The 25,636-nt window shown below is 43.3% G+C and overlaps 1 protein-coding gene across 1 annotated transcript in view; it reads right to left on the bottom strand.

Annotated features, from left to right (window-relative positions):
* The window catches only part of LOC136876956 (neurogenic locus notch homolog protein 1), a 144,838-nt gene that overhangs the window by 50,567 nt on the left and 68,635 nt on the right, over positions 1 to 25,636 (bottom strand). Inside the window, exon 2 of the mRNA XM_067150726.2 lies at positions 4,541 to 4,605. Within this exon, the coding sequence (XP_067006827.2) occupies positions 4,541 to 4,605 (65 nt within the window). The remainder of the gene's footprint in view (positions 1 to 4,540; positions 4,606 to 25,636) is intronic.

The raw sequence follows: 25,636 nt of genomic DNA, 5'->3' as shown, positions 1-25,636 counted from the left end.
CAATGTAAGCATCAATAATGAAGGATCCCTTACTCAAGAAAATAAGAAATCAAGATATTCATAATAAGTCGGTTCTTAAGCTCAGTGAGGAAATAAATAAATAAATAAATAAATAAATAAATAAATAAATAAATAAATAAATAAATAAATAAATAAATAAAAAAATATGTAACTATCTCGCCCTCACTCAGTGTAATGCTATATATTTCTGCCATTATTTTGACAATACGCATTACTATAACCGTATTTTTCCTGTGTTTGCCAGGTGTAAACAATAATTAAGCTCCCTCCTTGAAATTTGCTGTTAATTCTCGGACTGAAGTGATATCACGCTGTAATAATAGATAAAAGCAAATAAATTACATGCACATACGCCGTAAGTCAATAAGAATACACAAAGGCTAAGTCTGCAAACCCTACCAGAGTCGAGACAAGACAAGGTTAGGTTGGGTTGATAACGAAATTTCCTTCCATTTTAACTTTCTCATTATGTCAAAAACTTATCATAGACTAGAGGAGGTAACGTTCCTTTCCTTTTCGGAGCAGTTTTGAAGATTTTTCTTGCTAATTAGACATTAAAATTGAATTCTGTACGTAAGAATTGAACGAAATAAGACCGTTCGTCATTTCACACCAACTACTTTATTAAATGGATTATTCGAACAGGCCACAATTCCACATACCTGGTATTACCCACATTGATTTACAACACTATAGGAAATGAAAATATGGTTTACTTATTCTTGCAAATGTAATAGTAGTAATAGTAGCGATGGCGTGGAGTGACATCACTAGACGAATAAGTTTGAATGGTGTCTTTAAAAGTAGGGAAGATCACAATATGAAGATAAAGTTGGAATTTAGGAGGACAAATTGTGGCAAATATTTGTTTATAGGAAGGGGAGTTAGGGATTGGAATAACTTACCAAGGGAGATGTTCAATACATTTCCAATTTCACTAAAATCATTTAAGAAAAGACTAGGAAAACAACAGATAGGGAATCTACCACCTGGGCGACTGCCCTAAATGCAGATCAGTAGTGATTGATTGATTGATTGATTGATTGATTGATTGATTGATTGATTGATTGATTGATTGATTGATTGATTGATTGATTGATTGATTGAACTTTTCACAATACGGCAGTGGCAGTAAGTATAATCTCGCAAGTCACGACAGAATTATGACTACATAGTGCCAAGATGCGAGATGATCTGTAACTGAAGACGTCGTCTATCGGCAAGTAGTGTCACTAAACTACTTAGGAAGTGACTATCTCAGTAATAATAGCGGAGAAAAAGTAAGGTTGTTTCCTTAGTGACTAGGCTTACATGTTGTTGTTTGAGTGATCAGACCGTAGACTGGTTTGGTGCAGCCCTCCACGCCACCCTATCCTGTGCTAACCTTTTCATTTCTATGTAACTGCTGCATCCTACATCTGTTCTAATCTCCTTGTCATATTCATACCTTGGTCTACCGCTACCGATCTTACCGCCTACACTTCCCTCAAAAACCAACTGCACAAGTCCTGGGTGTCTTAAGATGTGTCCTATCATTCTATCTCTTTTTCTCGTGAAATTTAGCCAAATTGATCTCCTCTCATCAATTCGATTCAATATCTCTTCGTTTGTGATTCGATCTATCCACCTCACCTTCAGCATTCTTCTGTAACACAACATTTCAAAAACGCTTAAATAGAGGGAGAATAATAATTTCTAACGTGGCCGAGTTTCGTATGTCGTAATGACGATCGCAACATTTTCATTGCATTCCATGCAGGATTTGCTCGTGTCTTATTGAGACTGGCCAGGATAATGAACCATGCCGTGCAACCATTGATTTATATACTTTCATTTGGAGACGAACGGGTAGACTGTAACAGAGAATTCCGGTGACATGTTGCCATTTCAACCACGCTGATTTTACTCGTGCGCAAGCATCGAGAAGCGTTTCGCCACCCGAGCTGATGTAGGAACCTATCAGGTGTTTGCATAAGTCTTTTCCGGTTTCACTAAGAGATGACGCTAGCGAACAGTACGCAGCGTATGAATTTGACATACATGTCAGTGTCTTCGTCTGGCATTAACCTACCAGTCCGCCTCTGTGGTGTAGTGGTTAGCGTGATTAGCTGCCATCCCCGGAGGTCCGGGTTCGATTCCCGGCTCTGCCACGAAAATTTGAAAAGTGGTACGAGGGCTGGAACGGGGTCCACTCAGCCTCGGGAGGTCAACTGAGTAGAGGTGGGTTCGATTCCCACCTCCGCCATCCTCGAAGTGGTTTTCCGTGGTTTCCTCACTTCTCCTCCAGGCGAATGCCGGGATGGTACCTAACTTAAGGCCACGGCCGCTTCCTTCCCTCTTCCTTGTCTATCCCTTCCAATCTTCCCGTCCCTCCACAAGGCCCCTGTTCAGCATAGCAGGTGAGGCCGCCTGGGCGTGGTACTGGTCATTCTCCCCAGTTGGATCCCCCGACCAAGAGTCTAAAGCTCCAGGACACTGCCCTTGAGGCGGTAGAGGTGGGATCCCTCGCTGAGTCCGAGGGAAAAGCCGAACCTGGAGGGTAAACAGATGATGATGATGATGATGATGATGATTAACCTACCAACACACACACACGCTGAGTCCGACAAACTCTAGCGTCTGTGTTGTATCGTTCAGTGATGATGTCGAAGTTTGTGCCTGAAAAAGAACATTCGTGGCTCGCATTGATTTTCTTATTTAATCAAAAGAAAAAGGCTGTGGAAAGCCATCCTTTGCTGGTAGAAACATATGATGAACACGCTCCATCGATTTGTGTCTGGTGGGATCAGAGCGGTATTGTGTATTATGAACTCTTGAAGGCCGGCACAACGCTATCGCCAACAAATGATTAATTTAAATCACGCATTGATCGAAAGATGGCCGGAATGGGCCAGAAGACATGGCAAAGTGATTTTGTTACACGACAATGCGCCGCCCCACACAGCAAAACCAGTGAAATACACCTTGAAATCGCTTGGAAGGGACATCCTTCCGCACCCGCCGTACTGCCCCAACCTAGCGCCATCTATCACCTGTTCACATCAATGGGACACGCGCTCGCAGAGCAGCATTTCAGCAATTTTGAGGAAGTTGGAAAATGGCTCGACGAGTGGTTTGTCGCAAAAGACAACCAGTTTTTCTGGCATGGTATTCATAACTTACCTGAAAGGTGGGTGAAGTGTGAATAATAGAAGCCGATGGCTAATATTTTGAATAAACAAAAATTAATTTCCCTTGAAAATTACGAGTTTTTACCACAAAACCGAAAAAAAACTCATGCATACAAACCAAACCAAACCCCATGGCACTACAGCCCTTGAAGGACCTTGGCCTACCAAGCGACCGCTACTCAGCCCAAAGGCCTGCAGATTACGAGGTGTCGTGTGGTCAGCACGAAGAATCCTCTCGGCCGTTATTCTTGGCTTTCTAGACCTGGGCCGCTATCTCACCGTCAGATAGCTCCTCAATTCTAATCACGTAGGCTGAGTGGACCTCGAACCAGCCCTCAGGTCCAGGTAAAAATCCCCGTCCTGGCCGGGAATCGAACCCGGGACCTCCGGGCACGCTACCCCTACACCACGGGGCAGGCAACTTATGCATACACCTGGTAAGTATTTAAATTGGTTGGTTTTAACATCATAGCCGGTAACCCTCATGGTGCTTTCCGTTTGTGGGTCATATTCAAGATAGTCAGTTTTAGACTTCCTGACGGGTAATCGAACACCTGTTCTTTCGGTTGAACTGAGCACGGCTTTACCGCTTCTAGTTTTATTTATTTATTTATTTATTTATTTATTTATTTATTTACCATGTATAGTTTAACGTCGGGAGTGTTGGAGGGCATGTTCGACTCGCTTGGAGCAGTTCTTTTCTATTTGACGCGTAAGGGTGACCTGCGTCTCTGGGTGAGAGCTGACGATAATGAGGTAAGGAGAGGGTGAACCCCGATGTCGGCACATAGTCTACTCCTGTCGAATAACACCAAGTGGTCTGCTCAAGGCTTATAAAGTCTCCATCCTACGGACGAACCACTCCATATGAACACTGCGGAGGAGTTTGGAATTGAATCCAGGATTTTGGTATGTAATCTAGTGATTAGAAGTTGTATATCAACCACATCTCAAACCGTGCCGGCCAACATTCTGAGGGTAACTTTATTCCACCAATGGAAGTCGAACCGGTTAACCACGGCGCTAGGCCATATATAACTGACACAATAAAGATCATGGCCACCAGAAAAGCTACCGCTTCTGGCAAGCAGTCCCTATAATATTGACATACTTCAGCTATCAATTTTGCCTTTAATGAAATTCAGTGATACTTATCTCTTAAATGTAATCAACATGAAATTTCAGTAGACCGTAACGGGATGCAATCCAAGAACATTTAATGCATGAAGCGAGCATCTAACCAGGTGTGCCACACAACTGGTTCTTACTCTAAGCTGTTTACCTTGTAAATTTAGTACAGCTTTAATGGAGAAGTTCGTTCATATTATTACTTAAGATCGTCCACTCACCCATTCAGTAACTTCCGGGACGGTGTTGTCTGGAGTGGGGGCGGCAGTTATCAACTGAAGCACACCTGAAACACAAGACAGACGTTTGTGAGTACAGCAATATATATAGTAGAATAATTAAATTTTAAAAAGACGGGCCAATATAGAAAACTTGATGAAAGATGGGAAGCTGCTGATTTTCCACCCTGCAAACTGGATATAGTATCCCAGTCAATCTCATTGATAATTTAATATATTTGGAAATTCTTTGGTTTCTGGTGTGCCCAGCTTCTTGAATGAATGAATGGTCAGTGTAGTAGCCTTCGGTTTACTGGGCCCCGGGCTCGATTCCCGATTGGGGCGGAACTTTCGCCGCGCCTGATTAATTTCTCTAGCTGGATACTTCGTGTATGTGTTTGTCTTAATAAACATATCTCCATTCAGGCACATACAACACAGCACAGTTCAAACTACCACGGAAACACGTGATATTTGAATACATCCATCTACATAGCGATGGCGTGAGGAAATGCATCCGGCCGTCAAACTGAGACTGATTCATGTGTCCGAGACAGTTTGCACCCGCGGCCCCACCATCGTGTGATAGAAACGGTGGAAGAATAAAAAGAATAACAAGAAGTAGAAAATGGTTGATACATGATGATAATTGTGTAACTCATTTTTCTTGTGAATTTTGCATTTCTTTACCTTTAGTTACATTATATTTTGCGTGGTAAAAGTTCTACAATGGATAGTTATGTATGTGTACTTTCAAACTGTAGTAAATAAATAAATAAATAAATAAATAAATAAATAAATAAATAAATAAATAAATAAATAAATAAATAAACAACCCCAATGTTTTGCTCCTTCAAATACATTTTTATCACCCCACCACCAACTTAGATATCTTACTTGAATATCCTGGTCTAAAGCATATAGGTTTTTTTGCTTTACGTCGCACCGTCACCGATAGGTGTTATGGCGATAATAATTTCGTGTGGCTATTTCTAGCCGAGTTCAGCCCTTCGGTCCGCCTCTTTGGTTAAATGGTCAGCGTCAAGGCCTCCTGTTCGATTTTCAGCCGGGTCGGGGAATTTAGCAGCGCCTATTTAATTTCTCTGAAACAGGGACTCGCTATTTGCTATTTGTGCTTTTTCATACATGTAGGATATTAGTTTTAAGAATTTATCCCTTTTTATGTCTGATTTATTTAATCTTAATTTAATCTTAACTTAATCTTAATTTATTAATTTAATCTTAATTCATTTCATCTTAATGTAATCTCACCATTCTTGTATTATTATTAATTTAATTTGTATTAGACGTAGTTATTGTAATACAATGCAACATATGTATATTTCAGTTCCTGGTTAGATGGAAGAGAAGGCCTGAAGGCCTTAATCTTGCCAGGTAAAATAAAACATTACTAAACTAAACTCGCCACCACAGAAACACCCGACGGTAAATATTTCCCTTCTCACAGGGTTGGCGCTAGAAGGGGGATCTGGCCATAAAACAGGGCCATATGCACATTTCGCACCCACGACACCACCTGGGTTTGGGAAAAAGACGCTGATTTGACCCTGGCTCAGTCCAAATGCATTTAAGAAGTTTTGGCGCAGAAGAGAAAATCTTCCTGTCAAAATTCTGACCACCGGGTTGATTGGTTCAGACGCTTGAGGCGCTGGCCTTCTGACCCTAACTTAACAGGTTCGATCCTGGTTCAGTCCGGTGGTATTTGAAGGTGCTAAAGTTCGACAATCTCGTATTGGTAGATTTACTGGCACGTAAATAAACTCCTGCGGGACTAAATTCCGGCACATCGGCGTCTCCGAAAACCGTAAAAGTAGTTACTGGGACATAAAGCCAATAACATTATTCAAACAAAAATCTGACCTGACGACTAATGTAGTCAGAGTTGTTGGCTTTGAGCGACGCGACGGGCGGAATATTTCTTTCTTGGCCCTAACCTTGATGCCTTCCCCGAACGTAATTTGTAAGTAAGTGATTGCTGTTTCTCGTGGGTTCCACTGTTTACGTTTGTTCTCTGTCCGCCGACCGCGCACGCGCAGACAGACTGGCAACTTGCGGGTCGCGATTGTGCTGCTGAGTCACGCTCATTGTTATTCGTAAGAAGAAGCTGGTGGACGTGGGAAAGAGACGGAGAGAGAAAGCGTGTTGAGCAACTGAAACCAGGATCTTCCTCGCATTACGCAACACTGATAATGGATTACTCTGGCTTTATTAATTATTATTGGTGTAAACAGGTGTTGGTGCTGCGCGCGCATCGTGAGTCCTCGGACATCCGGGTGTACGGCCAAGGTCGCTAGTTGTCGCTCTACCCTATCACGTCTACCAGCAGTGTCGGGCACCCCGCGTGCTTTCACGCCTGTCTACATCTACTCCATAGAATGTCTCAGGGATCGTGTGTTCGATTCGACCCAATTGCTCAGGCATACTCAGACTTTTTTTGAGGAGGTGACTTGATGTAAATCATGTGGACGTTAACATAAATATCTTCGCCAGAAATATGCAAAGATCAATATTCTTTTTTGCTATTTGCTTTACGTCGCACCGACATAGATAGGTCTTATGGCGACGATGAGACAGGAAAGGCCTAGGAATGGGAAAGAAGTGGCCATGGCCTTAATTGAGGTACAGCCCCAGTATTTGCCTGGTGTGAAAATGGGAAACCACGGAAAACCATATTCAGGGCTGCCGACAGTGGGGTTCGAACCCACTATCTCCCGGATGCGAGCTCACAGCTGCGCGCTCCTAACCCCACGACCAATTCACCCAGTAATCAATAAATTTCTTGAAAATAATCTATTATAAAGGTTCCACCTACTCTATTCTTAAAATGTTCAATAATTAACATTTGAATTTTAAGTTTTGAATAGGTGGGACTTTTTATAATGTTGCACAAAATTCGAGTTACAGAGTATTTTGGTGCTTCAAGAGAGGAAATATTTGCTTTGAGAAATCGAAAAATTCGTGTAACCAAATTTCGAGTAATAGAAAAATAAATACACGTAAAGAATAGGACAAATGGCCGGGAAATTTAAGTTACTTCGAGATACTGAAAATTCGAGTAATGGAGTTCGAGATATCGAGGTTAGATTGTATTGTAATACAATTCATCTCTCTCTCTCTTTTTTTTTTGCTTCGCCAGAAATAAGAAATATGCAAAAATCAATATTCTTTTTTTGCTATTTGCTTTAAGTACGTCGCACCGACACAAATAGGACTTATGGCGACGATGAGACAAGAAAGGCCTAGGAATGGGAAGGATGCGGCCTTGGCCTTAATTAAGGTACAGCCCCGGCATTTGCCTGGTGTGAAAATGGGAAACCACGGAAAACCATCTTCAGGGCTGCCGACAGTAGGGCTCGAACCCACTATCTCCCGATTACTGGAAACTGGCCGCACTTAAGCGACTGCAGCTACCGAGCTCGGTAATTCATCTGTCACACACACAGACCCTTACTAGTAAGCTGTTAAATGAATTTCATTCACTTAGGTCATTTTGTTTTGAAGTTATTCTTCCTTTTATAAAATTTTTGACGCACAATAAAAAACCGTCCCTCGTGACACAATTTTGTGAGAAACGAAACCAAACTTACAAGGGGGCATTCCCTAATTGTCACCACCGATTTCGCTCAAATTTATAGAACACGCAGAGCTTGGTCAGAAATAAAAGTACCCAAAGTGGGAACTCCAGATGGCCAAGCGTATAGAAAATAAAAATAATAATGTTGACGCGGCTCTCGCACCGTATAAGCCACTTACGTTAGTCCGCCCGCCGAGCAGTAGTTGGCCTAGTGGTAAGAGGTCGGACTAGTAATGTAATGGTCGTGGGTTTGACTCCCCGCGTGGAGACCTTTTTTTCAATTTTTATATTATTCATTTATTTAATTTATTTTCTTTATTTGTATGCAAAAGGTCCGCCTCTGTGGTGTAGTGGTTAGCGTGATTAGCTGCCACCGCCGGAGGTCCGGGTTCGATTCCCGGCTCTGCCACGAAATTTGAAAAGTGGTACGAGGACTGGAACGGGGTCCACTCAGCCTCGGGAGGTCAACTGAGTCGAGGTGGGTTCGATTCCCACCTCAGCCATCCTGAAAGTGGTTTTCCGTGGTTTCCCACTTCTCCTCCAGGCGAATGCCGGGATGGTACCTAACTTAAGGCCACGGCCGCTTCCTTCCCTCTTCCTTGCCACTCCCATCCGATCTTCCCATCCCTCCACAAGGCCCCTGTTCAGCATAGCAGGTGAGGCCGCCTGGGCGAGGTACTGGTCATTCTCCCCAGTTGTATCCCATGACCAAGAGTCTGAGGCTCCAGGACACTGCCCTTGAGGCGGTAGAGGTGGGATCCCTCGCTGAGTCCGAGGGAAAAGCCGAACCTGGAGGGTAAACAGATGATGATGATGATGATGTATGCAAAAGGCATATAGGACGTCATTTTTTTAATGAGCGCACAATTGTAGAAAATTTGGAGTTGCGAACTTTCCCGGCGCGTTCAAACAGAAATTCTTCTTTTTTCTCCCTTTTTGGCTATCTCCCTCCTTGGGGAATGTGCCATAAACGTGAATAGTCATTTCGCTGTAAGATTCGTTTTCACCTGACAAGTGAAGTTGCTCCTGGCGGCTGTACACAAACAATAGATTCTTGGCGCAGGTAGAAGAAGCCTGACAATTAAATCCCAGTTTTTTACCTTTTCTATGCCTTTTGCGTATGAATGAATAAATAAAATGAATTATTCACCTCTTTGCTTAATTGAAAAATGAATAATATAAAAGTTGACAGAAAAAAACAGTCTCCACACAGGGCGTTGAACCCACGACCATCGAATTACCAGTCCGAGCTCTTCCCGCTACGCCAACAACTGCTCGGCGTGCGCACTAACGTAAGTGGCTTATACGGTGCGAGAGCCGCGTCAACATTTTTATTTTTATTTTTATTTTCTATATGCTTGGCCATCTGGAGTTCCCACTTCGGGTACTTTCATTTCTAGCCAAGCCCTGCGTGTTCGATAAATTTGAGCGAAATCTGTGGTGACGAGTAGGGAATGTCCCCTTGTTAGTAAAAAATGTACCTTATAGATGTACAAATAATTCTGTTAAGATTATTGCAGTCAATAGATCTTTAAATTGTTATGATTTGAATTTTGAAGGGCATGGCTCTAATTAAATGTGGATATAAAAATCAATAGCAAGTTTTAATCCTGACATATAATACAGCTTGTATATAAGTTTTTTTTCAGATTATGAGGAAAACTCTGTAACGAGGAGCTTAAAAGAGAGAGAACCATGTTCTCAACTCAAAACTGTCCTGTTATAGCTGTTATTAGCATTATCGTCCGCCTCTGTGGTGTAGTGGTTAGCGTGATTAGCTGCCACTCCCGGAGGCCCGGGTTCGATTCCCGGTCTGCCACGAAATTTGAAAAGTGGTACGAGGGCTGGAACGGGGTCCACTCAGCCTCGGGAGGTCAACTGAGTAGAGGTGGGTTCGATTCCCACCTCAGACATCCTGGAAGTGGTTTTCCGTGGTTTCCCACTTCTCCTCCAGGCGAATGCCGGGATGGTACCTAACTTAAGGCCACGGCCGCTTCCTTCCCGCTTCCTTGTCTATCCCTTCCAATCTTCCCATCCCTCCACAAGGCCCCTGTTCAACATAGCAGGTGAGGCCGCCTGGGCGAGGTACTGGTCATACTCCGCAGTTGTATCCCCCGACCAAGAGTCTGAAGCTCCAGGACACTGCCCTTGAGGCGGTAGAGGTGGGATCCCTCGCAAAGTCCGAGGGACAAACCGAACCTGGAGGGTAAACAGATGATGATGATGATGATGATTAGCATTATCGATGTCGGATTAGATACTTATAATTTTCCGGTACAGCATGGACTGGGCTATCTTGTTATGCAAAGCAAAGCCAGGGTTCTCCGTACAGGCCATGAAGACCCTTGTAGGTATGGAAGGTTAAGGCTTCCACTATCCGTAACCTTGGTACTTGATGGGGTAGAGTGGTTAGCTCTACGCCCGGCCGCCTTTGCCCCCAGGAATTAACCTGGTACTCATTTTTGGTGTAGGCTGAGTGAACCTCAGGGCCATATGCATATACGACTTCCTGATGGGGATTCGTGCCCACGTCCTTTCGGGCGAACCCAGCACACCCTTACCGGCCACTTTTATAATGCAAAAAATAAAATAAAAATATATTTTTCACCAAAATCCTTCAAATTTCACTTAAGAATTGATTTTTGCATATTCTTAATGTCAATACGGAACCAACTATGAAATTCATAAGTTGTAAAGGAATAAGAAAAATATTATCTCTTAATTTTATCTGCATCCGCCTCTGTGGTGTAGTGGTTAGTGTGATTAGCTGCCACCCCCGGAGGTCCGGGTTCGATTCCCGCCTCTGCCACGAAATTTGACAAGTGGTATGAGGGCTGGAACGAGGTCCACTCAGTCTCGGGAGATCAACTGAGTAGAGGGGAGTTCGATTTCCTCCTCAGTCATCCTCGAAGTGGTTTTCCGCGGTTTCCCAATTCTCCTCCAGGCAAATGACGGGATTACCTAATTTAAGGTCACGGCCACTTCCTTCCCTCTTCCTTGTCTATCCCTTCCAATCCTCCCCCCCCCCACAAGTCTCCTGTTCAGCATAGCAGGTGAGGCCGCCTGGGCAAGGTACTAGTCCTCCTTCCCAGTTGTATCCCCGACCCAAAAGTCTACCGTTCCAAGACACTGCTTTTGAGGCGGTAGAGTTGGGATCCCTCGCTGAGTCCGAGGGAAAAACCAATCCTGGAGAGTAAACAGATTAGTAAAGAAAGAAAAACACTTCATTGAGACTACATAAATCCAATGAGAGAGCACGGCTCTGCCACGAAATTTGAAAAGTGATACGAGGGTTCGAACAGGATCCACTCAGCCTCGGGAGGTTAACTAAGTAGAGGAGTGTTCGATTCCCACCTCAGTCATCCTGGAAGTGGTTTTCCGTGGTTTCCCATTTCTCCTCCAGGCAAATGCCGGGATGGTACTTAAATTAAGGCCACAGCCGCTTCCTTCCCTCTTCCTTGTCTATCGCTTACAATGTTCCCATCCCCCCGCAAGGCCCCTGTTCAGCATAGCAGGTGAGGCCGCCTGGGCGAGGTACTGTTCATTCTCCCCAGTTGTATTCCCCGACCCGATGTTTCACACTCCAAGACGCTGCTTTTGAGGCGGTAGAGGTGGGATCCCTCGCTGACTCCGAGGGAAAAACCAACCCTGGAGGGTAAACAGATTAAGAAGAAGAAGAAGAAGAAGAAGAAGAAGAAATATGGTTATTATTTTATTTAATTCATGATGTGCAAGAGACATTTTTTTCAAATAAAATCAGATATTTGTTACTTACGAGGTCTCCGTTCGTAAAGCGCCGATGTGTAGATTCTTGACAACCTGTTCCCATCAAATGTACAGCAATATATCTTGCTAGTGAAAGGGAAGAGGTTTTTCTCAACACAAAGACAACAATCTTTCATTATTAAATCGACTGTGAAGTACGCGTTGTTGAAAGTGCACGGGTCATTACGACATGTTATGGTAACTCGTCGGCAGTCACGTCTCCTCCCAAGGTCTTTCCAAATATCCTGAACACGTGCCCGGAAAGATAGAGCATTAAATAGTAGATTTTCTTCTGATCTCCTTGTTTTTATTTTTCATTAGTTAACGATGTGACGTGAATCCGCTGCGGGTCTTTAACCAAAACACAGTCCTCGGACAAAGAAAGAGGAAGTGTCAACGTGAAAAGTTACATTTCTGTGATTTCAACTCCACACCTCAGCATGGCAGGGTCAGAATGGTGTAAAAATGGGGAACACAAGCTGCCAGCGGCGAAGTTTGTACCCCGTAGCCAACTTGATCGGTGAAGGTAGCTTTTACAGGATGATGAATTCATTATGTATAATAATAATAATCTTTATTTATTTCTTAATCCGTTTACCCTCCAGGGTTGGTTTATTCCTCGTACACAGCGAGGGATCCCTTCTCTATCGCCATGAGGGCAGTGTCCTGGAGCGTGAGACTTTGGGTTGGGGTTAGAACTGGGGAGGAGGACCAGTACCTCGCCCAGCCACTCCACCTGCTTTGCTGAACAGGGGCCTTGTGGGGGGATGGGAAGTCTGGAAGTGATAGACAAGGAAGAGGGAAGGAAGCGGCCGTGGCCTTAAATTAGAGACCATCCCGGCATTTGCCTGGAGGAGAAGTGGGAAACTACGGAAAACCACTTCGAGGATGGGTGAGGTGGGAATCGAACCCACCTCTACTCAGTTGACCTCTCGAGGCTCAATGGACCCCGTTCCAAATGTCGTGGCAGAGCCGGGAATCGATCCCGAGCCTCCGACGGTGGCAGCTAATCACACCAACCACTACACCACAGAGGCGGATATAATAATAATAATAATAATAATAATAATAATAATAATAATAATAATAATAATAATAATAATAATAATAAGAATAATCATAATAATCATAATAATAATAATACTAATGGCGTATGGCCGTCGGAGTATTGGCGCTTTGTGGTGACTTGCGTCTCTGTGAGAATGAGGCCCTACCTATGATGAATTATAATGTTGAAGACGGCACAGACACACACACACAACTCACAACACATGCACAAACATATACAGTACCCGAGCCAGAGGTATTAGCCAATTACTGTTAAAATCCCGGCTGGGGATCGAACCCGAGACCTCTTGGACCAAAAGTCAGCACGCTAACGATTTAGCCATTGAAACGAACACTCACAATAATAATAATAATAATAATAATAATAATAATAATAATAATAATAATAATAATAATAATAATAATAATAATAATAATAATAATAATAATAAACTGAGATATTACCTCTTTCCTATTGGTACAACTCAGTGAGATGTCCGTGAGGTTAGGGTGGCGAAGCTGTGAGCTTGCATCCGGGAGATAGTGGGTTCGAACCCCACTGTCAGCAGTCCCGAAGATGGTTTTCCGTGGTTTCACATTTTCACACCAGGCAAATGCTAAGGCTGTACCTTAATTAAGGCCACGGGCGCTTCCTTCCCACTTCTATCCGTTTCCTATCCTATCGTCGCCATAAGACCTATCTGTGTCGGTGCGACGTAAAGCAATTTGTACAAGTTATCAGACAAGTTTACGGGGCGGACATTCATTAATATCCAAAGAATTAACGAAAGCCACTCACCGGCGCACGTTGAGAGAGAGAGAGAGAGAGAGAGAGAGAGAGAGAGAGAGAGAGAAAGTGAGTGTTGTACACAGTTAGACCCTACCGCCAATGCTGACGCTTACGGCCTCCAGAAGACCTCCCGTCTGAAGCGGAAGTCAGCTGCGAGGTCAAGGTCTTCTCCAGAAAGAGAACTCGCTATGTGCTACCCGGATTTGACTACTGGCGATATTTACAAGCCAGATTCCTGCAATGCAAATGTTGGTTGTACCTTTTAGAGAAGACCATCTTCCTTAATTGTTTACGCACGTCGCTACTGCTAGCTAAGATCCTGAAACGGATTTGTTTATACAACTCGAGGAGAATATATCGTCATGAGCGAGAACTTACACTCTCTCCGTTTTAGAGGTCAAAGACGCTATAGAAACACTTGAAGATTCTTTTTGGTTGAAACACTATTACCACAAATACGTGACTGGCCTCCGTGAACTTGGAAGATGTATCGCCTTGAATTCCACAGTTAACAACATTTGAAATGGTTTTCCTCGGTTTGCAGTTTAAGGTAAATATTGTAAGGATGCTTTATACAAGAGCTGCAGACATTTTCTTCTCAGTCCTATCCCAGATCCAGGGCTGAATTTTTAGCGTCTTCAAGGCCCTGGGTTCGATTCCCGACAGGGTTGGGTGATTTTAATCTTAAAGCGGTTGATTTCCTTAGCTCGAGGATTAGGTGTCTATGCTGTATCCAACATTTCTGCAATGTATACATCACATACGACACTAACCTCCACACAATCAGTTTGTTATACGTAGCAGATAGTGCACACCCTCGTGAGAGGGTCTGCCTTACAAGAGCTGTGCCAGGCTAGCAATAGCCACACGAAGTATTAATAATAATAATAATAATAATAATAATAATAATAATAATAATAATAATAATAATAATAATAATAATAATAATAATAATAATGGTGCGTGTTTGTTTGTTTGTTTGTTGGTTGGTTGGTTGGTTGGTTGGTTGGTTGGTTGGTTGGTTGGTTGGTTGGTTGGTTGGTTGGTTGGTTGGTTGGTTGGTTGGTTGGTTGAGCCTTCAGCCCGAAGGCTGGTTGGATCTTCAGCACATCATCCGACAGCTGTCACAGATGGCCTACGAGTCACCAGAAAAATTGGAAATGTCTAGTTTCCCGTTGCTTGCCTCTCCGAGCCAGATGGTGCTGTTACATGTCAGCCTGCCGTACCCACCGGATGGTGGCGACCGTAAGAGAAATATTTTCACACATTCAGTGACGATGATAATGATGTTGATCATGATAATTATTATAATTTTTAATGTGAAAAATATCAAACATTTTTACCCAGATATGTCAGTACTGGATGGAAAATAGGAATAGGAACTTGCCGGCTGACGAGACCTGTCAAACTCATCCAAGTCGATAACGAAGTTTGGACGGAAGCCAGGAATCCGGGAGAATATCTGCCTTGCATAAAGTTCATTCACGAATCTATCACTGAGATCTGAACCCAGGGTACAGCGTTAACTTCCTCTGAACTACTATAGATCTTAAGATGCACCGGAGTGCTGGAATTTCGTCGTTAGGAGGCATCTCTCATTTTTAAATGCCTACCTATTGAGGGGATATACGATCCTGCAACTTTGAGCACTCGATCTCGTTCACCAAAGCACTGCACCTTGCATCACTGTTAGCGTCGACCCATGCACGTTAGTCCTTCGCATCGACGTGGTCATAATGCTTTTTTTTTTTTTGCTAGGGGCTTTACGTCGCACCGACACAGATAGGTCTTATGGCGACGATGGGATAGGAAAGGCCTAGGAATTGGAAGGAAGCGGCCGTGGCCTTAATTAAGGTACAGCCCCAGCATTTGCCTGGTGTGAAAATAGGAAACCACGGAAAACCATCTTCAGGGCTGCCGATAGTGGGATTCGAACCTACTATCTCCCGGATGCAAGCTCACAGCCGCGCGCCTCTACGCGCACGGCCAACTCGCCCGGTAGGTCATAATGAAGTACAGACCTTATCGTCCTGGTAGTTATTGACATTCACCACCATAAGTGTAATTTCCTGCAGGTCGCCTCAGAAAATAGCTGATATGGTTCTTCCTTTACATCTAACTCTGAAGCTCCTGGTTCTATCCTGGTATCAAATGCACACAAGACCAAGACCTCATCATCATCTGACCTTCTGGCTCCATGGCTAAATGGATAGCAATCTGGCTGTTGGCCCAAGGGTTGCTCCGCAAGTTTTCATATTCATTTTTATCTATTTCAAGAGGATTTAAACGTCATTTTTTTGAGACTGCTAGTGACTCTCCTCGCTTTCGCACGGCAACAGTTTTGAATTTACGATGATAAGCCTCATAAGGATTTTTCGAAGACATTAGTAGTTTTCCTTCTGATGTAACCGGGCTGAATCGCTCAGACTGTTGAGGCGCTGGCCTTCTGACCCCAACTTGGGGTGGTATTTCAAGGTGCTCAAATACCGTTACGTCAGCCTCGTGTCAGTAGATTTTCTGGCACGTAAAAAGACTCCTGCGGGCTAAATTTCGTCACCTCGGCGTCTCCTAAAACCGTCGAAAGTAGTTAGTTGGACGTAAAAGCATTATTATTATTATTATTATTATTATTATTATTATTATTATTATTATTATTGCTTCCGAATTTAGCCAACTGTAGACCTCGTGAAACTTAATGCTTTCTGGCCAGTCTTCTTCTTTTCTCTTCCCAGAACTTCTTCATTCGTTCACTCCTTATTTTTCTCTGCTCCTCAGATATTACAAATTTGGGCCTGTTCTTCCGCTGCTTTTCATGAAATTTGTGGTCATCTACTCGAGTTCTGAACTTCTTTCTGTTGAGGATCAATTCTGGTGTTATTTTAATTTCTTCTGCGTCCTTCTTAACCTCCTTCACCCATTTCGTTGTTCTCCTCAATCCAATTATATATTTAAATATCCTTTTAGTCAGGCGGTTGTCATTCATTCTGACGAGATGTCCATAAAATTTCAGTCTTCGTTTTCGCATTGTGTCCGTGATCTTTTCGGAATACTTGTAGAGATCCTCGTTTCTCCGTTTCGTCCACGTACCATCCGTCGTTTTCTGAGGTCCTAGAATTTTCCTCAGAATTTTCCTCTCCTTCTTCTCAGTTTCTTTAAGTTCCCCTTTTTTATTTAATATAAGGCATTCTGAACCGTACAGCCCCTCTGGTTTTACAACAGCATTGCAGTGTTTAATTTTGGCTTTGTAGGATATTGCCCGTTTATTGTACCTCTTCTGTGTCAGTCTTTAGGCCAGTTCCAATTTTCTAGCTCTTTCCTTGTTTGCCTCCTTGTCTAGTCCATTGGGTTGGATCAGTTCTCCCAAATACTTAAACTTTTCTACTCTTCTAACCTTTCCGCACTTCACCTCCATGCTTTTCTCTCCCTGATGTCGGTACTCCATGTACTTCGTCTTTTCGTAGGAGACTTTGAGACCTGTTTTCTTCGCAATGTCATGAAGAAGCTCCAGCATCCTTTTGGGCATCTTCTCTGTTCTGAGCTAAGAGAGCAAGATCATCAGCAAAAGCCAGACATTTAATTTCCAAGTTTTGTCCTTTGCGCCCAAGATGAATTCCCTGTATGCCTTCTACTTGCAGAGAGTTTTCCCAGGTTCTTATGACTTTCTCCAATACAATGTTAAACAGGATGGGTGATAATCCATCTCCTTGTCTGACTCCTGTCTTTATTTGGAATGGATCAGAGATTTCTCCAGCAAATTTAATTTTTGAGATGGTGTCTGTCAGGGTTTGTTTTATTATTCGTTTTATTATTATTATTATTATTATTATTATTATTATTATTATTATTATTATTATTATTATTATTATTACCCTGTTATGTGTGTACTTCGCTCATCATGACGTTTTCCAAAGCTCTCATGATACTGTAGATCACGATATTTAAAGAGTTCCTGCGTTTTCTCTAAAACGATGTTTAGGCTACTCCTATTCCTTTCGCGTATATTATATACCGGCACTGAAAAGGCATTTCTTAAAATCGTACTTAGTTTATGAAGGCGAATAAACAATTTATTGACCTAAATAATTATGTCTCATAGCTGGGGGTCGTCTGAAATTGGCGATACAGAACGTGTGACGGGATATTGCCTAGCAATCGTTGATGGATGGCCATGACCGAGAAACATACATCACAAAATTGTTTACGATCATTTGATTTTCCCAATTGGAATCTGACACCATTTAAAAAATGAGAATTACGTGATTAATCTCAAAATATGATTTCTAATTTTAAGGTTTGTATAGGCAAGTACCATCGCGGATGTTTTTGTACAGCTTTTTATGTTGACCAATTCTTTCACAGTCACATGGGGTCTATCGTTACCAGATAAAGGCACGAAAAGCGCTCTTTCTTCTTTGAATTCCTTCACTAAAATCGACAGAGCTCGGGTCCGTTTTGTTGTAGATTAATGTTTCACACACCTGAACCTTTCTTGATAAATGTCATGTACAATGGTGAAATTCGCATCAAAATCCGTTCTATGATCCTCTAGATAAGCCTGCTCAATCACAGAGAGAGATGTACCGGGTACTTAATTTTTTAATAGGTCTGCGGCGAAACAAGGTAGGTAGGTAAGGGTTATTCTGCCCAAAGGCAGGTCCGAACCTCCGCAGAGGTGTTCCAGAGCCGGAGTTTACGTGCGGTAGGGTGGCCAGTTCCTTTCCGCTCCTCCATTCCCTTATCCCCCACCAACAGCGCGTGGCAACCCATCCAACTCCTGACCACGCCCAGTGTTGCTTAACTTCGGAGATCTCACGGGATCCGGTGTTTCAACACGGCTACGGCCGTTGACGCGAAACAAGCGGTAATGAAATTATTGCTCACGGGCTGTTCACGTTTCTCTAGAAACGACGTATGTATTTATTAATTTATTCATTTACCGAGCTTGATAGCTGCAGTCGCTTAAGTGCGGCCAGTATCCAGTATTCGGGAGATAGTAGGTTCGAACCCCACTGTCGGCAGCCCTGAAAATGCTTTCTCGTGGTTTCCCATTTTCATACCAGGCAAATGCTGGGGCTGTACCTTAACTAAGGCCACGGCCGCTTCCTTCCCACTCCTAGCCCTTTCCTGTCCCATCGTCGCCATAAGACCTATCTGTGTCGGTACGACGTAAAGCAACTAGCAAAAAAAAAAAAAAATATTTATTGTAGAAATAGTTTGACATATTCTGAATTAAGTATGGTGTTTATTTCTGCAATTATGGTTCTCACAACAGAGGAGAAGCTGTTTATCATGGAACATTATTCCCGGTCATATGGCGTGGGGGATCAGAATGGGCCGAATTTGCCTCAAGTTAAAGATAATACTAATAATAATGTTATTTGTAACGACTTTTACGGTTTTCGGAGACGCCGAGGTGCCGGAATTTCGTCCCACAGAAGTTATTTGAAGTGCAAATAAATCTACCGACACGAGGCTGACGCATTTGAGCACCTTCGAACACCACCAGACTGAGCCAGGATCGAACGTACCAAGTTGCCACAACCGTCTGACCACTCATCCCGGCTCACATTAACGAACATTACGAGGAGCGGTTTAATAAGGAGGCAGCAAATAACAGAACAATGTTAGCTGTTGTTGACAAGTTCCGTCATACGGGGTCAGTCTAATGACCGAGCGAGTTGGTGCGGAGCTGTGACCTAGCATTCGGGAGATATTGGGTTCGAATCCCACTGTCGGCAGCCCTGAAGATGGTTTTCCGTGGCTTCGCATTTTCACACCAGGAAAATGCTGGGGCTGTACATGAATTAAGGTCATGGCCGCTTCCTTCCTTCCTTCCTTCCTTCCTTCCTTCCTTCCTTCCTTCCTTCCTTCTCCTAGCTCTTCCCCATTCCATCGTCGCCATAAGACCTATCTGTGTCAGTGCGATGTAAAGCAACTTGTTAAAAAGAAAAACAAATCAGTCTAATGTTGAAAGGGGACAATAGGGCGCTCAAGAATTCTCCAGCATGTGTTACAGTACCCAAAACGGAGGACTCACGCTTGTGCAACGACTCTTCGGAGTTCGCCTAATTTTTCGTGCGACTACAATCCCGCACCCTTCTTGCTCCCCGCATCTCAGGGCCATGTTGAAAGAATCATTTTCAAGACAGATGACACATCTACAAAATATGCCCGAATTACGGGAGAAAATAAGGTCATTTTTGTGACCTTACAGCAACCCTTGATCATCAACATGTTCAATAATATTCAGAAAATTTATGAACAATATGTGTGACGTGACAGTACACATTTTGAACACAAACTGTACCAACGCAATTAAATATTCAGAAATATTATGAACAATATGTGGGACGTGATGGTATACATTTTGAACACAAACTGTACCAACGCAATTAAATAACATTTCCAGGGTCGTTTGTTTTACCTCATACGGTTCCTTAGTAAGTTGTGCAAACAGTTTCTTGGTAGGTCGACAAAGCGAAATATTAGCAGAAAACCGAGGCTCAGGGATCGGCATGTTACCTCTCTGTTATTATGTGGGATTTACCGAGTAACGATCGCCATGCTATTCGTGTTTGTTGTTAAAACTCTTCTTGGAATCCAGCATATCGACTGCCAGCTTTCAAATGACCTTGTGGTTATGATCGCTTTATTTGTACATTCAGTTCTCGGAGATTGCGAATATATGGCCAGTTTGGTTGATTACATAGTTACTGAAAATCCACAGTCTGCTTCCAGTTTCAACCGGATCAGGAATGCAATAAATGAAGCCCCCATCTAGCGGCGAGGATAGGTACTGTGCCGGCTGCCGAAGGCTGTCGCACTTCCCTGGGGCAATGATTAATGACTGACAGATGAAATGAAATGATATTGGAGAGTGTGGCTGGAATAAAAGATGACAGGGAAAACCGGACTACCCGGAGAAAAACCTGTCCCGCCTCCATTTTGTCGAGCACAAATCTCACAAGAAGTGACCGGGATTTAAACCACGGAACCGAGCGGTGATAGGCCGGTGCGCTACCTTCTGAGCCACAGAGGCATATGAATACATGGTTCCTACTGAAAATAATTAAACTGCCGCAGCCTAATGCGATAACCTTCCTCCCTATAATACTCAAGTGACAGATGGGACAGTGAGTTGCTGTTGCACCCTAGGATCTCAAAAACCATCTATTTTATTTTTACTCTACTTATTTTATAAAGTTTAAAACTAGTTTCATGAGATTTTTACATCAGTGTCTTTCATTCTAATTCTCCCTAACGCCATGCTTCTCTAAAAGGTACGAAAATGGCATTTTTCCGAACTTTCGTTCCCCATTTGGTTACAGGAATTGACTGGATCTTTCTTTTTTTTTCTTTTGTGAGTTTATGGGGCTCGATTTCCGTTCGGGTCGGTCTACGTCTGCGTCGGGGCTCGTTGTTGTACTATGTGCGACAAAGAGTGTTCACCCAAATTTTAACGCTTATTGTCGATCACTGTTTGATTTCATTCGTTCTTTCAGACGTTGTCATTTCTTTCCGTGATTACCTCAACGTAGTGTTTCTTGGGTTATGATAAGCACTATACATACATCATTAGTTAAACTATTAAAATCTATTTTCATAACCTACGAGGGCTGTAAGTAAAATAGGTGGCAATTGGTCCAGACACTCGCAAGAGATCGGGCTTAGGCAAATAGGATGTGGGAGAAGTTGTGACACTTGCACGGAGATGGAAGGCCAAACATTCCACTAAATTACTAAGCATGAGTATGTCAAACAGTGACACTTGCACGGAGGACAAAGGAGGTTTGGAATTCAGGAGCAGAGGAGGGGAAGGTCCACCCGGTAAGACGATAGATAGATAGATAGATAGATAGATAGATAGATAGATAGATTGATAGATGCCTTTAGAGTTCACTACTACAGTTGTTACCTGGTAACTACTGTTCCGTGTAGAACTGGTGATAATTGTTCTGTAGCTACGGAGTTCACTAAAACTACCAAGAGGACCCTTTGTTGATTTACAACGGACATCAATACATTGCGAATTATACCAATGAAGATCAACTGACTTATTGGCGGCTGTGCGTAGATAGTGAAAGAAGAATAACAAGAAAAAGGAATATCGTTTTAGGCAAGGCAAGTTGTGTTTGCGTTCCGGATGAAGCGGCGAATGAAGTGAGAAAAAGTGTAGTAGGCGTAAGTACAAAAAAATCTGCGAGGGAAACAGAGAGTATGATTTCAACAATTTATACCGAAGAGGTAGGCGAATCTCTTCAATCGAGGATATGAGAAGTACTGTACCTGTCTGTTAATACCGCACTATATGAAAATCGAGGCTCCGTGCAAATGTCACTCCGTGCAAATGTCACCATCCTTCTTCTGACTCACCAAGTACTGTTAAGTAGAGTGAAGGGCTCCGTGCAAGTGTCACTCCGTGCAAATGTCACCATCCTTCTTCTGACTCACCAAGTACTGTTAAGTAGAGTGAAGGGCTCCGTGCAAATGTCACTCCGTGCAAATGTCACCATCCTTCTTCTGATTCACCAAGTACTGTTAAGTAGAGTGAAGGGCTCCGTGCAAATGTCACTCCGTGCAAATGTCACCATCCTTCTTCTCACTCACCAAGTACTGTTAAGTAGAGTGAAGGGCTCCGTGCATGTGTCACTCCGTGCAAATGTCACCATCCTTCTTCTGACTCACCAAGCATTCCACATCAACTCACCGACGTACAGAATTGGCACCGGTATACACTGGCTGGAATCCACCTGGAGAGATACCGGAACAAAGGAGCCGCATTTGTGCAGCGTACGAATATTCTCGCCATTGATGAGACGTGAGCCTGAATTAGAGCGCCGATCGAATGAATGGCGTCGCCCAGATTCACCACGTCCAGAAAAATTTCCACAGGAACTCAGTCGGGGGAAGCTTATGCTGACTGTGGCATACGACTACGATGGTGTTATTGTTACGAATGCTGTGCCTGAGGGACAAACCGTCAACAGCGACTACTATTGCCGATTTCTGGAGCGACATCTGCGTCCGGCTATGTGGCGCCAACGACCACGTTTATTGCGAGACGATCACCCTATCGTGTTGCATGACAACGCACTTTGTCATTTCGCAAACAATTCTTCTTCGTTCTTCTTTTCCTACCGCTTTTTCCCATACCTGTAGGGTCGCACATGTGGATTTGACCCTGTTTTACGGTCGGATGCTCTTCCTGACACCAACCCTATATGGAGGGATGTAATGACTATTGCGTGTTTCTGCGGTGGTTGGTAGTTTGGTGGGACGGACACAAACACTCAGTCCCCGAACCAGAAGCGATTAAAATCCCTGATCCGGCCGGGAATCGAACCCGGGACCCTCTGAACCGAAGGCCATTACGCTGACCATTCAGCCAACGAGTCGGAACACCATTTCGCAAACAATGTCAAACTCTTCTTGCAACGTGGCATTGGGAGGTCTTGGAATACCCTCCGCACTCACCAAACATGGATCCTTGTGACTTCGACCTGTTTCCGAAGTTGAATGAACCCCTCCGAGGCCGCCGATTTCCTGACGTGGCATCTGTGCTCTGCTCAGTCGGGCGCTCCATGGCTGTCATCAGCAGAGAACGCCTTGTCAACGGTCCACAACGGCTTCCCGACATTTGGTACTTCGCGGGTGGCTACATTGGCAGAATGTAATGCAATTGTACCTGTTAGTTCATCAAGTATTGCGTTCTATCAATATTGCCACTAGTGTATCTACAACCCTCGTATAAGAATGAGCTCATGGTAATTGCCTAAGTTCCTCGCAGGTACATATTTCTCAGAAACAATTGAACCTATAAATATAATTGTTTTTGTGTGAGTTTATCATGGCAGATGAATTATGATAGGCTAATAATTAAAATGCGAGGTACGTACAGTGTCACGGCCTCAATCTTTTTTGAATGGATACACATATCTAAATAGGTCTTATCCTCGTCTTAAAAAAATCGAATTAGGCCCGTCCGCCTCCGTGGTGTAGTGGTTAGTGTTATTACCTGCCACCCCCACAGGCCCGGGTTCGATTCCGGGCTCTGCCACGGAATTTGAAAAGTGGTACGAGGGTTGGAACGGGGACCGCTTAGCCTCGGGAGGTCAACTGAGTAGAGGGGATTCCGTTTCCCACCTCAGCCATCCTCGAAGTGGTTTTCCGTGGTTTCCCCACTTCTCCAGGCAAATGCCGGGATGGTACCTAACTTAACGCCACGGCTGCTTCCTTCCCCCTTCCCTCCCTATCCCTTCCAATCTTCTCATCCTCCCACACAAGGCCACTGTTCAGTTTAGCAGCTGAGGCAGCCTGGGTGAGGTACTGGTCCTTCTCCCCAGTTGTATCCCCGACGCAACGTCTCACGCTCCAGGACACTGCCCTTGAGGCGGTAGAGGTGGAATCCCTCGCTGAGTCGGAGGGAAAAACCAACCTTGGAGGGAAAACCGATTAAGAAAAAAAGAAAGAATGTAATGTTACATCATTACGTAAATACATAAATACATAAAATATGTATACACTCTCCACAACCCGTAAAAGTAATTAGTGGGACGTAAAGCTATTAACATTTTTTATAGACTCTATGTCCCGTCACTTGCGTGCTCTAGGCCGGAAGGTTATCCCATTAGGCTATGAGAGTTTAATGATTTGCGAAAATAGTATGTTATAAACCAAGCTAGGAGAAACCTCCGTGGCTCAGGGGGCAGCGCGCCGGCCTCTCACCGCTGGATTCCGCGGTTCAAATCCCGGTCACTCCATGTTAGATTTGTGCTGGACAAAGCGGAGGCGGGACATGTTTTTCTCCGGGTACTCCGGTATTCCCTGTCATCTTTCATTGCAGCAACACTCTCCAGTATCATTTCATTTCATGCCAGTGATTAATCATTGCCCCAGAGGAGTGTGACAGGTTTCGGCAGCCGGCACAATTCCTATTCTCGCCGCTAGATTGGAGGCTTCATACATTCCTGACCCGGTCAAATGATTGGAAACAGGCTGTGGATTTTAAATAAACCAAACTAGTCATGCATTCGCAATCTGTAAGAAATGAAGGAAGAAAAAAGTGATCATAATCTCCAGATTCCTTCCACTGTTAATTACCTATGCCTAGAGGCATGACTTTTTCGCATTAACGATAAGCGCGACAAGAAATATTTTGAAGCGATTTTGAGATATCTTAACGAATCATATGATTCTGGTTAAGAAATTAGTGATTTCGTTTTCGCGAATTACAGCGAATTAAAGCGACAAAGCCAGTATAAAGCTAAATTTACTTATTTTGCGATAAGTGCGAAAATGCAGCGAAATTCATGGAAAATAAACATGTTGAAATTGTATTCCAAAATTATGTGTGTAAAGAGAAACAGAAGACAGAATAAGGATTGCTCATATCGACTGAAGTATCTCTTCCTATTAATATTCTAATAAATATCTTAATGGTATGGTCATAAAGGGTGAAAGCTACGGCCATGTAGCGTGAAAGGGTAATTTGTTATGTAGTCTCGATAAGGGTTATATTACAGTTCTAATCAAGATTATATATGGAATAATGAATGATTATCAATAATGTTTCTCTTTATTTATCTATCTTTCAACTAAATAATTCATAAATCTCATGAATTTAACTTTTTATGAATATTTCTAGGAAATGATTAACACGAAATTAAAGCGATGTGGTAAGCCCTATTTCGCAAAATAACGCAAAAAAGTGTTTCCTTTTCGCGAAATCGAACATAAATTAATGCGAAAATATCATGCCCCTACCTATGCCCCTAACAAGGCTCTGTTTGCAACTAGCTCTGTACCGGGCGAGTTGGTCGTGCGGTTAGGGAGTCTGCAGCTGTGAGCTTGCATCCGGGAGATAGTGGGTTCGAATCCCACTGTCGGAAGCCCTGAAGATGGT

Source organism: Anabrus simplex, chromosome 7 (genome assembly GCF_040414725.1).
Source record: "Anabrus simplex isolate iqAnaSimp1 chromosome 7, ASM4041472v1, whole genome shotgun sequence".
NCBI classification, from domain to species: Eukaryota; Metazoa; Arthropoda; class Insecta; order Orthoptera; family Tettigoniidae; genus Anabrus; species Anabrus simplex.
Note: the sequence above shows the minus strand (reverse complement) of the source record. Positions and strands in the feature narration are given on the sequence as shown.